Source organism: Mirounga angustirostris, unplaced genomic scaffold (genome assembly GCF_029215605.1).
Source record: "Mirounga angustirostris isolate CCGP_5_RB_7025 unplaced genomic scaffold, mMirAng1.0.hap1 SCAF_9, whole genome shotgun sequence".
Taxonomy (NCBI): Eukaryota; Metazoa; Chordata; class Mammalia; order Carnivora; family Phocidae; genus Mirounga; species Mirounga angustirostris.
In genome coordinates, this window is record NW_026991717.1 from 61,240,627 (window position 1) to 61,254,569 (window position 13,943).

The 13,943-nt window shown below is 40.4% G+C and overlaps 2 protein-coding genes across 6 annotated transcripts in view; both read left to right on the forward strand.

The window, feature by feature from the left end:
- Positions 1–2,166, forward strand: part of TMEM87A (transmembrane protein 87A) — a 42,839-nt gene extending 40,673 nt beyond the window's left edge. For all 4 annotated transcript variants that reach the window (XM_045900285.3, XM_045900287.3, XM_045900286.3 and 1 more), the window contains exon 20: positions 1,770–2,166. In XM_045900285.3, coding sequence (XP_045756241.1) covers positions 1,770–1,811 — 42 coding nt within the window. In that variant the 3' untranslated portion in view covers positions 1,812–2,166. The remainder of the gene's footprint in view (positions 1–1,769) is intronic.
- Positions 2,167–4,659: 2,493 nt separating this feature from the next.
- The window catches only part of VPS39 (VPS39 subunit of HOPS complex), a 48,306-nt gene continuing 39,022 nt past the window's right edge, over positions 4,660–13,943 (forward strand). The window contains exons 1-2 of one of the 2 annotated variants that reach the window (XM_064570597.1): positions 4,660–4,906; positions 12,234–12,299. In XM_064570597.1, the coding sequence (XP_064426667.1) occupies positions 4,834–4,906; positions 12,234–12,299 (139 nt within the window). In that variant the 5' untranslated portion in view covers positions 4,660–4,833. The remainder of the gene's footprint in view (positions 4,907–12,233; positions 12,300–13,943) is intronic. The other variant, XM_064570598.1, reaches the window with a different exon arrangement.

Genomic DNA, 13,943 nt, shown 5'->3' on the forward strand with positions numbered 1-13,943 from the left:
AAAAAAAATTACATAAGTAAAGAAATTTAATGGTAGTACATTAATTTTCTTAATTGAAATGGCATACTATAAATACTATTTTAAGATTTTATTTATTTGAGAGAGTGAGAACGAGCTTGCTCGTGAGCATGAGTTGGGGGGGACGGGCAGAGGGAGAGAGAGGGGCAGAGGGAGAGAGAGAAGCAGACTCCCCACTGAGCAGGGAGCCCAACATGGGGCTCAATTCCAGGACCCTGGGATCATGACCTGATCCGAAGGCAGACGCTTAACCGACTGAACCACTACTTAGACCCCTAAGTATTATTTTCTAATCAGACATAATTTTTAACCTGCTTTTTATTTTTTAATTTCTTTAGATTTACTTATTTTTAGAAAGAGCATGAGTCGGGGGAGGGGCTGAGGGAGAAGGAGAGAGAATCTCAAGCAGATTCCCTATTGAGTGCAGAACCTGACATGGGGCTCAATCTCATGACCCAGAGATCATGACCTAAGGCAAAACCAAGATTTGGATGCTCAACAGACTGAGCCACCCAGATGCCTCTTAACATCTTTTTATTTTGGGGATGCCTGGGTGGTATTTTTAAGATTTTATTCATTTATTTGACAGAGACACAGCGAGAGAGGGAACTCAAGCAGGGGTAGTGGGAGAGGGAGAAGCAGGCTTCCCACAGAGCAGGGAGCCCGATGCGGGCTCGATCCCAGGACTCTGGGATCATGACCCGAGCCTAAGGCAGATGCTTAACTACTGAGCCACCCAGGCTCTGCCTTAACATGCTTTTTTAAAAAAACTATGAAAATACATAAAATCTACCATCCTCATTATTCTTAAGTGTAAAGTGTTAACTATATGCACGTTGTTGTATACAACAAATCTCTAGAGCTTTTTTTTAAATGTAATTTTAATGAGTATGTAATATTTCATTATAAGGATATACCATAATTTTGTTTATGCAGTCCTATATCTTTGGACATTTAATTTTTTCTACTATTTTGTCATAATTTTGAGTTTTGCAGTAGAAATGTTTCTGGCTAAATCTTTGTCCACATCCTTGACTTTTTCTTCAAGTTAAATTCGTGAATCAGAGGAGGTACACATTTTCATTTAAGTTTAATCTTCAGTAGATATTTATTTATTCATTTTCTTTGACTCAAATACATAGTTCCTTTTGATCTGTGATTTAATGTCCAGAAACCTAGAGATTTTGATTCAGTTAATCTTAGGTGGGGCCTGGACATCTTACGTTTCAAAATCTTCACAGTTAGGAACCATTTCTTTCTTTCTTTCTTTTCTTTTCTTTTCTTTTCTTTCCTTTTCTTTTCTTTTCTTTCTTTTCTTTCTTTCTCTTTTCTTTCTTTTCTTTCTTTCTTTTTCTTTCTTTCTTTCTCTCTCTCTTTCTCTCTCTCTCTCTCTCTCTTTCTTTCTTTCTTTCTTTCTTTTTTTAAGAGTGCAAGCGGGGTGTGGTGGCGAGAGAGAGAGAGAGGGGGTGGGGGGGGGTGGGGAGAGAATCCTAAGCAGGCTCCACGCCCAGTATGGAGCCTGAAGTAGGGCTTGATCTCACAGCCCTGAGATCATGACCTGAGCCGAAATTAAGAGTTGGATGCTTAACCAGCTGAGCCACCCAGGCACCCCAGTTAGGAACCGTTTCTAACTGTTTAATGGACGTAAGCAAAAGTACTTGTGGGAAATGTGTGTGTGTCATCTTTGTAGAAGATATTTGGAATGTAGACCATTTAAAATGCTTAGAAAAAACTTTTTCTTTTTTCCTTAGGAACGAATGATCACACACTTTGAAAGGTCCAAAATGGAGTAAGAAAAAATGGGAAGATGTGCAGTTGAAGATGGGCAATATCTGGGAAGAGATCAGCTTCTGTGTTAATCTTCTACACTCCTCCATGGAATTAAAGGAGGCAGTGAAACCTGATCTGTTCCTTGACCTTTGTGCATTGGAGCTGGTGAGAAGTGTCAGAACAAGGAGAACATCTTACTGAAAACAAGTTCATAGGATGAGAAAAATCTACAAGTGTTTTATTACAACATTGATGCCCCTTTTCTTCCCACACCCAGACATGGATGTTTATGCAACTTATGTGTGTTGTTCCTGAGCCTTCCTTAATGTTTAAATTGTTTAATCTATCAAACTAAAAAGTTTAACATCTTCTAAAGAACTATGACATCAACGCCATAATATGTAATCTCCAGGAGCAACTTCCTATAATTTTTATTTATTTAGGGAGTTACATAGGTGATGGGGGAAATTGTTAATTATTTTTCCATTTCCTGAGAAGCCAAGACTTCTTGCAGAGGTAGTTTGGAGACAAAAAGAATCCTGAGTTAAGGAGCCATGGTTCTATCGATGATTTAGAACAAAAAGAAGAGTGTGCAAGAAAGAAACCTGTTACAGTATGATTCAGATCATTTAAAAAAAATCAAGTGCAATTTTGTTTACAAATGGTGTATATTAAAGATTTTTCTATTTCAGATGTACTTTAGAGAGAAATATTAGCTTAACTCTTGACATCTGCTATTGTGACACATCCCATTGCTGGCAATGTGGTGCACACTCCAGAACTTTTAACTACTGTTTTGTAAGCCTCCAAGGGCGGCGGCATTGCAGAATCCTAGGCAATGCTTTGTTTGCCTTCATGCCATTCACTGGGTGTTGCACTAGATGCAAAGAGGCACTCCATCTAAGTGAGTGAGTGAGCGCCCTGCTAAAGGAACTGTAATGCTTAAGCAGGAGCTAATACAAAGGAAACAGGTCCTTCTGGCTTAATTGAAACAGTTTTTCCTGCATGAAGTAGTGTGGAGGCCCTGGACTGCTGCTCATTCTTTAGGATTGACCGTTCTTATACCTGGTGTTGGTTTAGAGACTGTTTATAAGAGACATCACAAGGTGATGGGATTCATTTGAAGCACTATATTTCTGTTTTAATGGTTTTGTCCAATTTTGCCTTCCCAAGATTTTTGTTCTACGTAGAAAGTTCATGCCACTTTTTAATATAAAAAAGTCTTAACAAAATTAATATATTTTCCTCATTTTTTTTTGGACTTGCCTCTAAAGACCCTTCTTCCTCCTAAACTCTTGTGGGAATTTTCCTTCCATGGTTTTTGTTCTACATCATCTTATTGTGAAACCAGGGACCACATGACCGCAATCTTTACTAACTCATAAAATAGTGAAAGTGTTTACATTTATTTAACATCTCTCTATAGCTGTTTGCTGTGGTGATTTAAAAAAAAAAAAATCACCTGGGCAATATATCAAAGGAACAATATGAAGAACTGACTATATTCTCAGGTTAACCCACTAGCAAAAGGCTATTGGTACTATTGTGTGCTTCTGTTCTTCCATACTGAAACTTAGCAAGTGAAAAATAGTTGTGATGCAGCAAGATAGTTGGTCAAATATTTTCTGACGGTGGGTAGATGTTGACTTAAGGCTAGGGAAAAAATCATATTGTGCTAAGCAGGAGTGTATAGTAAATTATGTAGGCTGGGACTTGATAATTCTGTTTTCTCTTAATGGGTTATGTCACTGTGATTAGATACAGTGTATTATTTCTTAAAACTGGTTCTGAAGTAATTTATAGTATTATGTTGATCTATTTAGTTCCTAGTCCTTGGGCCTGAAACTATTAGGTATTAGGCCTTCTTCAAGGACAGCAGCTGACAATTCTGAATTTTCTGCTGCCTCTGCAGATCGACTGTCTGGCTGCCTGGGGTGAGCTGTGGTGAGAATCAGCCACAACACTTGATTTATTTAGCAATTTTTGTGTTAGTATTAACACTTTGAAAATATTTCACCAGATTATCAGACATAGCATTTGGTAAAGATGGGACAACTATCCTAATTTACAAGTGAAGAAACTGCCATTGTATAAAAATGAAGTGAAGGAGGGGGTAATAAATAAACTGACCAAGGCCATTTTTTTTACTTCTTATCATAGACTCACCCCTTTTTTCATTAACATTTTTTGCTTTAGATCCAAATGCTTACTTTTATGACTTACCTCCTATTTCCTCTGGGGGCAGTGGGGGGGTGGAGTTGCCATATTCACCTCATTGCGGTGGTTTTCAAATTTTAAAGTGCATGGACTCACTTTGGGGACTTACTAAAACACAGACTGCTGAACCCCCCGACTCCAGATGCTCTGATTCGGTAGGGCACGAATGAGGCCTGAGACTGCATTTCTAACACGTTCGCAGGCGGTGTTGATGCTACTGGTGTAGGGATCAACTTTGAGAACTGCCCTAGAACGACCTTTAAAAAAGGGTAAGATACTTGAACTGGTTGAGATTATAATGGTAATGCAAAAACCACCATTTACTGGGTGTTTATATAGAGAGTGGGTCAGGAATTGCTAAGCGCCCACAACGCTAGGTTAGTGCGGAACACTACCATCTTTTTGCAGATAATCTCCAGAGGCTTTGTTTTCTTAAACGTCACAGCTAATTTCCTAAATGGCAGATCTCCATCCTGGCTAGCAAGCCAAAGCCCAAATTCGCTGCCTGAAACAGTCTTAAGATTTGTTTCCCCCTTTTTTGTTAAATCCTATATCGCTAATTCGCTCCGTGACTTGGATCCCGGGGGAAGGCGGGGACCCAAGCGCCGGCGCGTCCCTCAAAGGCGCTGGGGCGGAAGGGGCGGGGCTTCTGCGGAAGAGGCGGGTCTAGCCCGGAAGGAAGTCCGGTGTTGATGGCTGTGTTGTCGTACGGCCTGTAGCTAGGGTCTCGGTCCGGCCTCACGGTTGGCCCTTTCACTGGGCTGGTTCCCGGCCCAGGACCGGCCCGGCCCGTTCCGGGTGAGACTGCTGTGGTGACTGCTCGCCGCCATGCACGACGCCTTCGAGCCGGTGCCAATACTAGAAAAGCTGCCTCTGCAGATCGACTGTCTGGCTGCCTGGGGTGAGCTGAGGGCCCGAGGGGCCGAGGCGGGGTCAGCGCAGAAGCTGTTCCGACCTTTCACAAGGCTGGGAAAGTGGACAGGCATCTATCTGACTGTATGAACTCCGGTCGGACTCTGTCCGAAAGAAACCTGGGATGAGGGAGGGCGTAGCATTGTAGACAGCGAGCGCAGTGGGACTGTTTGGGCAATCCTCAGGGACCCAGTCATTTTAGGTACGACTCTTGCTTTCGGTAGAGCTTTTCTTATTGACTGCTCAGCTTTGGCTCCTTTCGATTCCCAGTAAGTCTTCAGTTTGGAGGGGCAGGCACTGGGGAGTTTTCAACTTGCCCGGGGCCTGACTTGTCCAGATGATTCTGTTGTTTGCTAGATGAAAAGCAACACTATTTGGGGGGCACTAAATGCGTTAACACCATATGCCTTTTTTCCCTTAGTGATCACTAATTGTTTACTTCTCATTACTGTAGGTAACTCACGTTGTTGTTCTAAACAGTCTAGCCAAGTGGTTGATTGCCTTATGTTCAAAGTGCTCAAGCTACCTAACTATGTAGGTAGAAGAGCATCATTTGAGGCTGTCATGAAACCTAACCTATTAAAAATTTGTGTAGTCCTCTTGGGATTGGCCAGTACAGAAAGCAGGGTCTGGCATCTCTTGTATGCTCTAGAATACAAATGGTTTCAGGGGTCTAAACCTTGACTCTTAATTATGAACATTATGCTCTTAGAGTGGTTGTGTCTGATAACAGTCATGAAAGACCAAACAAATAATTTCAGTCTTTCTTGTTAATGTCCAGTTGCTAGAAATCAATGGCCATAAAAAGGTGGTTCAGAACTCTTAATCAGATCTTATACTGAGTCAGGTACCCAAGATGGGCCTGGTGGAGTCTGGTGGTGGCTGGCATCTTCTGCATCACTTACGGACATTGCCACCCAGGCAGTCTTGCAGACTTCCTCACAGCCTTTTCAGTAGGGTGCTTTCTCTACAGCTCTTCATGTTGATGTGCACAATCTTGCCTCTAGCAACCCTGGGCTTCTTTAAAATCACACCCCCACAGTAAGCCGTGCTAGTCCCTTGGGTTAAGGAGAGAACCTTGCTTCCTCTAGATATCTCAAGAAAACCTCCATTTTCTGTTATTAAATGCTCAGCAAAAATTTAAATAGAGGAGAAAGGAAATTTAAAAAATGAAAGACTTGACACTGCACAAAGGGACACATTTCCCTAATTCGTCATCAAATATGTATTAAATGCTTATATGGACCAGGTTCTCTGCTAAAGACAAGGATAAAAGGGTGAGTAAGAAACAGTGCCTGTGCTCCTAGGACACACAATGAGGGACAAAGTCATAGGAACAGATTATGATACAAGATAAATGATACTGGAGTCATATGCTGCCTATTACAGAAACATGGAGGAGGGGTACCCCCCTCAGCCTAGGACATACGCTTCTGGAAAGGGTGAATGCAGCTGCTTACAATGCTTTGCTTAGCTTGCCAGAATCCTTGACTGATACCCTATGGAACTAATAGTACATTATCTCAGCCTCTCACCAATCCACTTTGTCACAGTAAAGATTCCCTGTACTTGAGCTTTTCAGAAAGATAGTTTGGAAATGCTAGGTACCTCTGTCTACCTTGATCTCCCACCATACATGAGAAATGCTTATTATCTTCTAGGATGCTATGGTAGGTATTGGGCTACAGGAGGCTACTTACCACCTCTTGACTCAAAACTGTTTCTGGACTTAAGCAGCAGTGAATGTTGCTATATCTAGTTGTTACCCCTTTTACCTAAAATTCATCCAGGAACCTTCTGAAGCCAGATCATGCAGGGCTAGACAATATTCGAGAGACACCATAATCCATCTCTTGGGAAATGGAAATGAGGATACTGATGATGACTTCTCCCTAAACTCCAGAGTTGTAGAATCCAGCTGCTTTTTCTGCACCTTCATATGGATGTCTAATAGCATGGCCTTAATGGTTCTTGATTCCACTCTCCCAAAACATGCTTGTCCACCTGTATCCCACATCTCAGCAAATGACATTTCTGTTTACCCATTTTGCTGATGATTTTGGAATCATTCTTCATTTCTCTTATACACCACATCCAGTCCATATGCAAATCTTGTCTGCTCCACCTCCAGAATAAGTCTAGAATCCAGTCACTTCTCTCCATCTGCACTATTTCTGTTCTGATGAAAGCACCACCTCTCTCATCTGAATTACTGTAGTAGTCCTCTGACTGATCACCGTTTGTGTGTCATTGTGCCACTTTCAATCTTTTATCCACACAGAGGAAGAGTGATCCCTTGAAAACTTAATCTGATCGCATCTCTCCTCTACTCAGAACCCTTCATAGCTTCCTGTCACAACTAGAATAAGTTCCAAAGTCCTTGCTGTGCTTTCTACATCTGACATAATCAGGCCTATGGTTACTTCCCCTCATCTACCCCATCTATGCTCTTACCCCTTGCTCCATTCTCCTACTAGTCACACAGTCTTCCTTGTTCCATAACACACAAAGTATGTACCTACCTCGGGGCTTCTGCACTTGTTCTTTTCCTCCGCCTGGCACTCTCTTGCTCTAAATATTACATGCCTCATTCCTCATTTCCTTCAGATGTCTGCTGAAATGTCACATAAATCAACAAGACCTTCCCTAACGATGCTATATAAAAGACAAGGTGCTATTCTCTTCCTCAGCCTTATCTTTCTTCTTCTCATGGATTGCTGCCTAATGCTATTTTATGTTATATTATTGTCTCCATATTAGAAAATTCCTTCAGAGCAGGAGCTTTGTTTTGTACATTGCTTTATTTGTAGTTCCTAGAATAGTTCCTTATAATGGGTATTCATTAAATCTTTCTGTTGAATGAAGGAATGAATGAATGAATAGATGATGATATTAATAGTAATAACTTCCATTTATTGAGCACTAATCTTTATTAAACTTTTATGAAATAATAACTCCATTTTGCAGAGGAATAACCTGAGAATTTAAGTAATTTTTCCAAGGTCACATATCCAGTAAATTATGTCTGATTCTGGACCCTGGTTCCCAAACTTTAATGTATATTCAGAACCTGTAAAAAAAAATGCAGATGTTTGTATGTATGTGTATCTGTATGTGTGTCTACACAATCATTCTATTTTCCAAAGAAATGGTAGGATAAAAAGGACTAAGATGGTTGCCTATAGCAGAGGGAGAAAACAGGGAGAGTGGACAAGGATGGAAGCCAGACTTCCCACAGTTTTAACATTGAAACTACATAAATGCATCATATAATTAAAAAATTGGATTTAAAAAATGCAGATTTCAGGTCACCACTACAGAATTATTGTGTCAGAATCTCTGAGAACAGCACTCAGGAATGTGCATTTTTTAATAAGTTCAGGTGATTTGGATGCAGCTAAAAAGGCTTATGCTTTAAGGAACACTATTCTTTGCCCTATGACCCGGAAGAGGGAAGTGACCACTACCTTTTTCATTTCTGTATTCCCTGCAGTGGTCAGCATTGGGCCAGGGATGGAATTGTTCATCACATGAGCTTGGACTAGGTTGTACTGTTGGACGATGGAGCTTCATTAGGGTAATTATGAGCAAGATGGCCCAGCACCTACTCACTTTGCAGGAGGAATAAAGTCCAGCCTTGTGGCTCAGGATTAGGCTGTCAGGAATTCTCTAGGGCTGATTCACATTTGTTTATGTATGTGTTACCCACAGACTACACCGTTTTTGTAGTGTGTTCCACTTTCTGATTTGCTGTGTTGAATCTCAGAAGGGACTGTCTACCCCACTCTGTGTTGGCTCTGCAAGTCTCTCATTCTCTGTGTTTTGTATCCATGATTGTATTATATGATGACATGTCATAGAATGTGGAGACCCAACATGGGTTGGGTCCTCTGGTCACCCGAGCCCCCACTGACTTTTTTTAATTAATGTTTTTTCTCAAAGTTTTTATGTATTTATTTCAGAGATAGAGAGAGAGCAGGAGTAGGTGGGTGAGGGGCAGATGGAGAAGCAGGCTCTCCAGTAAGCAGGGAGCCTGTGCGGGGCTCGATCCCGGGACTTGAGCCGAAGGCAGACCTTAATCGACTGAGCCACCCAGGCGCCGCACCCCCACCCCACCCCTGACTTCTCTAACCAAAGCAAGTCTCTTCAAGGTTGTGTGCCATTAGTGCATCTGGGGTGATGCGCTGTTTTCCCTTGGGAGTGTGAGGATTAGGAACGTGGATGTGGTGCTTTTACTAATTAAAGGAAAGTTGTTACAACACTTTACATGTATGATAAATGCATTTTTTCCTGAGCACCTTCAAATGAAAATGTGAAAAGGGTTAAATAAAACCTCAATTAAAAATTTTGTTAATTTTAATGAATTTGTCTGATTCTGTTTTCTGACCAATAGACATTTGATAAGAAACATCTGTTGGCAAGTAAACATTTCAATAAAAATGGAAAGTAGACCCTTGAATGTCATGCTTATGAGTTTGACTTCATTATTTTGGTAGTGCAGCTTCATGAGGATTTAAGCCCCAGTGTGACAGAATCACAGACGTGCTCTAAGTAACGTACAGCAAACGTGGAAGAACACGTATAGTGAGAGCAGTTGAGGCCATCACAGGGGTCCCTGGAGGGACTGGGATATGGCTGTTGTGAGGTACCTTGTAGAGGTAAAATTGATAGGCCTTGCACACCTGAGTGTTAAGATGAGGCTGTTAAAAGAGACAAAAACAGGAGCTGGTAGGGATTTGGGGAGCAGAGTAGGGAGGAAAGAATGGGGAAGATGGTGAGTATTCTTTTGGCCTTTTGGTTATAGATTCTTAGTATGTTACAAGTGAGTTAAAAAAATTTCTACCTCATTTTATTTATATCTGAAATAGCAGTGGGTGTCCTGAAAATCAACTTCAGTATTCCCAGTTGCTCAATACAGTGATATCTATAAGTAGAACTCTAAGCACAGTATCTTTTACAAAGCAAGCATTGTGAACTTGCTTCTTTTGCTTTCTACGTTCTGCTCCAACATAAATCTCCAGCCTTGCTTCTTTTGCTTTCTATGTTCTCCTCCAACATAAATCACCAACCTTCCTTTATTTATTTATTTATTTATTTATTTTTATTATGTTATGTAATCACCATACATTACATCATTAGTTTTTGATGTAGTGTTCCAACCTTCCTTTAGAGCTAGTGTTGTTTCTCATTTCTCTTATGTCATTAAGAGCACACACTGTCTTACTTTCTGTGTCCTGCCTTTGCTTTAAAACACGAAAGAAGTCAGAATCACTATATTTTTCTGGAAGACTAAGGACATCAACCTGGAAAAACAGGCTTCTGACCTGTTTTTATAAATACAACCAGTGCCTTTCAGACAACCTCTGGCCAACACCCATTCTTTTGACATAGGATGCCTTCGTAATCACATTGCATCACAGCTTGTGGTTACATCCTGACGCTTCTACACACATCTTCCTCCATGTATGACTCTGGACAAATTACTTATCCCCTAGGCCTCAACTTCCTCATCTATAAAATGGGGATTTATAAGAAGAACATACCTCAAAGGATAGTTGTGAGGATTAATGAAGTAACATATGCTATGTGCTTAGCATTTCCTGGAGTGCAATACATGCTCAATAAAGTTAACAGTTTGTACCATTATCCAATATTTTATCTTGTAGACGATCAAGAGAGTTTATACAAGGGATGAATGACCTTTTACACTATCCAAAAGCTCAGAAGTGTCTGTACATGCTTACCTTCCCTTAATGAGTTAATACAGATCTATCAGGGTAATTATTTAAACCCTTTTTGGAGCCTCTGAGCATAGACTAGTGTCTCCCAAAATGTAGTCCTTGAAACAGCATTAGCATCACCTGGGAACTTGTTATAAATGGACGTTTTCAGGCCCATTGCAAGACCTACTGAATCCGAAACTGAGGGCAGGGCCCAGCAATCTGTTTTAACAAATCCTCAAATAATCCTGATACATACCGAAGAACCACTGGCCTAGACCATCTCTCTCTCTCTTTTTTATAAGAGCTTTATTGAGATGTAATTCACCTATCATACAATTCACCCAGTTAAAGTGTACTGTTAAGTGGTTTTTAGTACATTCACAGAGTTGTCCAAGTATTGCCACAATTTTAGAACATTTTCATCACCCTAAAAAAAAACCCATACCCGTTAGTATTTATTCCCCCATTTTCCTGTAAACCCACCAACCTTAGGCAGCCACTAATCTTTTTGTCTCTATAGATTTGACTATTCTGATATTTCATATAAATAGAGTCATAATGTAGCCTTTTTTGTCTGGCTTCTTTCATTTAGCATAATGTCAGGTTCGTCCCTATTATAGCATGTATTAGCTCTTCGTTCCTTTTACTGGCTGGCTAATATTCCATTGTATGGATTTGCCACATTTTGTTTATCCATTCATCAGTTGATGGACATTTGGGTTGTTTCTACCTTTTGGCTGTTACAGATGCTGTCGCTCTGAACATTTGTGTACAAGTTTTTGTGTGGGCATATGTTTTCATTTCTTTTGTGTATATGCCCAAGGGTAGAATTGCTGGGTCATATGACAACTCTGTGTATCATCTTTTGAGGAACAACCAGATGGTCTTCCAGAGTGACCGCACCATTTTATATTCCTGCCAACAACGTGTGAGGGTTCCAATTTCTTCACTTCTTTGTCAACACTTGTTTTTATCTGCTAGACCATCTTTTAAAATAATGAATTCTTGGCACTTCTTATTTTCCCTGAAGTAAAAGCATTAAACCTTTAAAGGATGTCGTTTAGTTTTGTTTCTGATATTAGTTTCCTAGTTTCATGTTTACACTATCCATTTTATAATTTTATAAATTTTCATCCTATTTTTGGTCAGTTTAATTTTGAAACACTGAAGGCAGGGATATTTTGCATCAGTAATGGATCAGTGATGATACTTTTTTGATGGGTTGGTTCTCAAACATTTCTTTTTTTTTTTTTTAAGATTTTATTTATTTATTCATGAGAGAGAGAGAGAGAGAGAGAGAGGCAGAGGCAGAGGGAGAAGCAGGCTCCCCGCGGAGCAGGGAGCCTGATGCGGGACTCGATCCCAGGACCCTGGGATCATGACCTGCGCCGAAGGCAGACGCTTAACCGACTGAGCCACCCAGGCGTCCCTTCAAACATTTCTTGACTATAAATATTCCTTAGCTTTGCAAAGCACCAGCTATCAAAAGCAATTCATTTTCTTGACCCTTTGATTTCTGATTACAAACCCCAGCTCAAGAAATAGGGTTTTAACTAAAGCTGATTGACCTTTCTCATCACTCTTATCTTCCAGAGGAATGGCTTCTTGTTGGCACCAAACAAGGACATCTTCTTCTCTATAGGATCCGGAAGGACACTGGTAAGTGGCAGCTCTCCAGCATCAAGAGAGAGGTGACTTATTACTCATGCAAAAAATTATGATAGCTAGTATACAACTGTGAAATCAGTGATTCCTGGGCCATTAAAAATGATTGGGGTTGAAAGTAGTACAGTGGGAAAGTGGGGAGAAGCATGAGAAAATCTCTAGGGTTTTTTTTTTTTTTTTTCAGAGTCTATTCCCCTATCCTGATCTGGTAGGTGAGGTTGAGTGTTCCTCCCCTCCTTGCTTCTAGGAGACTCACTGTCAGAAATAAGACCTATTACTGATGCGAATAAGATTTTTGTGTAAATGATGTGGTAGTAAGAAACAAAATTAGGAACCATTGATTTAATAACTTTTGTTAACTTGTGAGGGGTGGACTAGGAGAGAGGAGGCCTGGGTTTGAACCCAGCTTTCCTTTTCCTTGGCCGAATGCCTGAGTAGGTCCTTTCCAATATCATTTTCCTTTTCTATAAACTGTCTCACAAAATTGTTGGGGTCAGATGCAAGGACTTTGAAAAGTAAAGCTCCAATCAAATGTGACTTCATCAGTAAAAATGTAGAATAATAACTAAAGTATTTGAAATTTATTTTGTTAGGGTTTCCTCTGTTGGGGGGAAAAAGCACCTCACTTCCGTTTTGTGATTTTATTTCTATGTTCTCTTTATGGAAAATTGATGTGTTTGGATAATATACCTTGGAGCTCCAGTCTGGAGAAATCTGTTAATGCCAGAGTGTGTTAAACCGTATGAAATTGTTATTATTTGACTATATTAGAAAAAAATAAATTTCATAACTTTCAACCCAATAAACTTTCTGTAGTAAATAGCTTAAGGTAAGAGTGGAGCCTGGAGCAAGGGTAACATGGGAAAAAAGGACATCTTTCTAGGGCATGTGGGGACAATTTCCTTCTACCCATTTTAGGTTCCTTGGGTGGGAACATGTAAGTAAATTGGACTGACAAAAGACAGATTAACGGGAAAAACAAACAAGTGTATTTACATGTGTATTACACATACACATGGGAACACTCAGTGATGGGTAACTCAAAGGGGTGGTTGGAATTTGGGCTTGTATAACATCTTAACAAATGAACAACAAATTTTTAGAGAAGGGATAAGACAAAGGAAAAGGACTTTGAGTTTCTAGGATGGCAAATTGTTAGAAGGCAGACACATGGGGGAACTAACGGAATAAGGATGAGTAAGTAAAGTTTGTTTATAGATTGCTCTGGTGTCCTCTCTGGGCTGATGAGGGTCTAGAGCTGTCTCCGCTGATTAAATTCTGTCCGTGGTAGAGAGGGGAGGACGGACACCTTTGTAAATGTATGTTCTGTTTTTAGGCAAAATTAGAGGTAGGGAGAGAGCCTTTCTTTATCTGCTTCTTCTCAGTTCCCTTCAGCTCAAAATAATCCTTATCCCAAAGTGGCATATTTTGGGGGGACCTATTCTACTACCCATCACTGGTGGAATAAGGAAAGAGGAAGGCACCTGGTCAGAAAGAGAAACCAGAAGTCAAAGCAGAGGGTGTTATTTCATTTCTAAGTTTTTCAACTTTCCTTTAAATCGGGTTGGTAAACTTGTTCCCAAAAGGGCCCAAAAAATAAACACAGTTTAGGCTTTGTAAGCTCTGAGATCTCTGTTG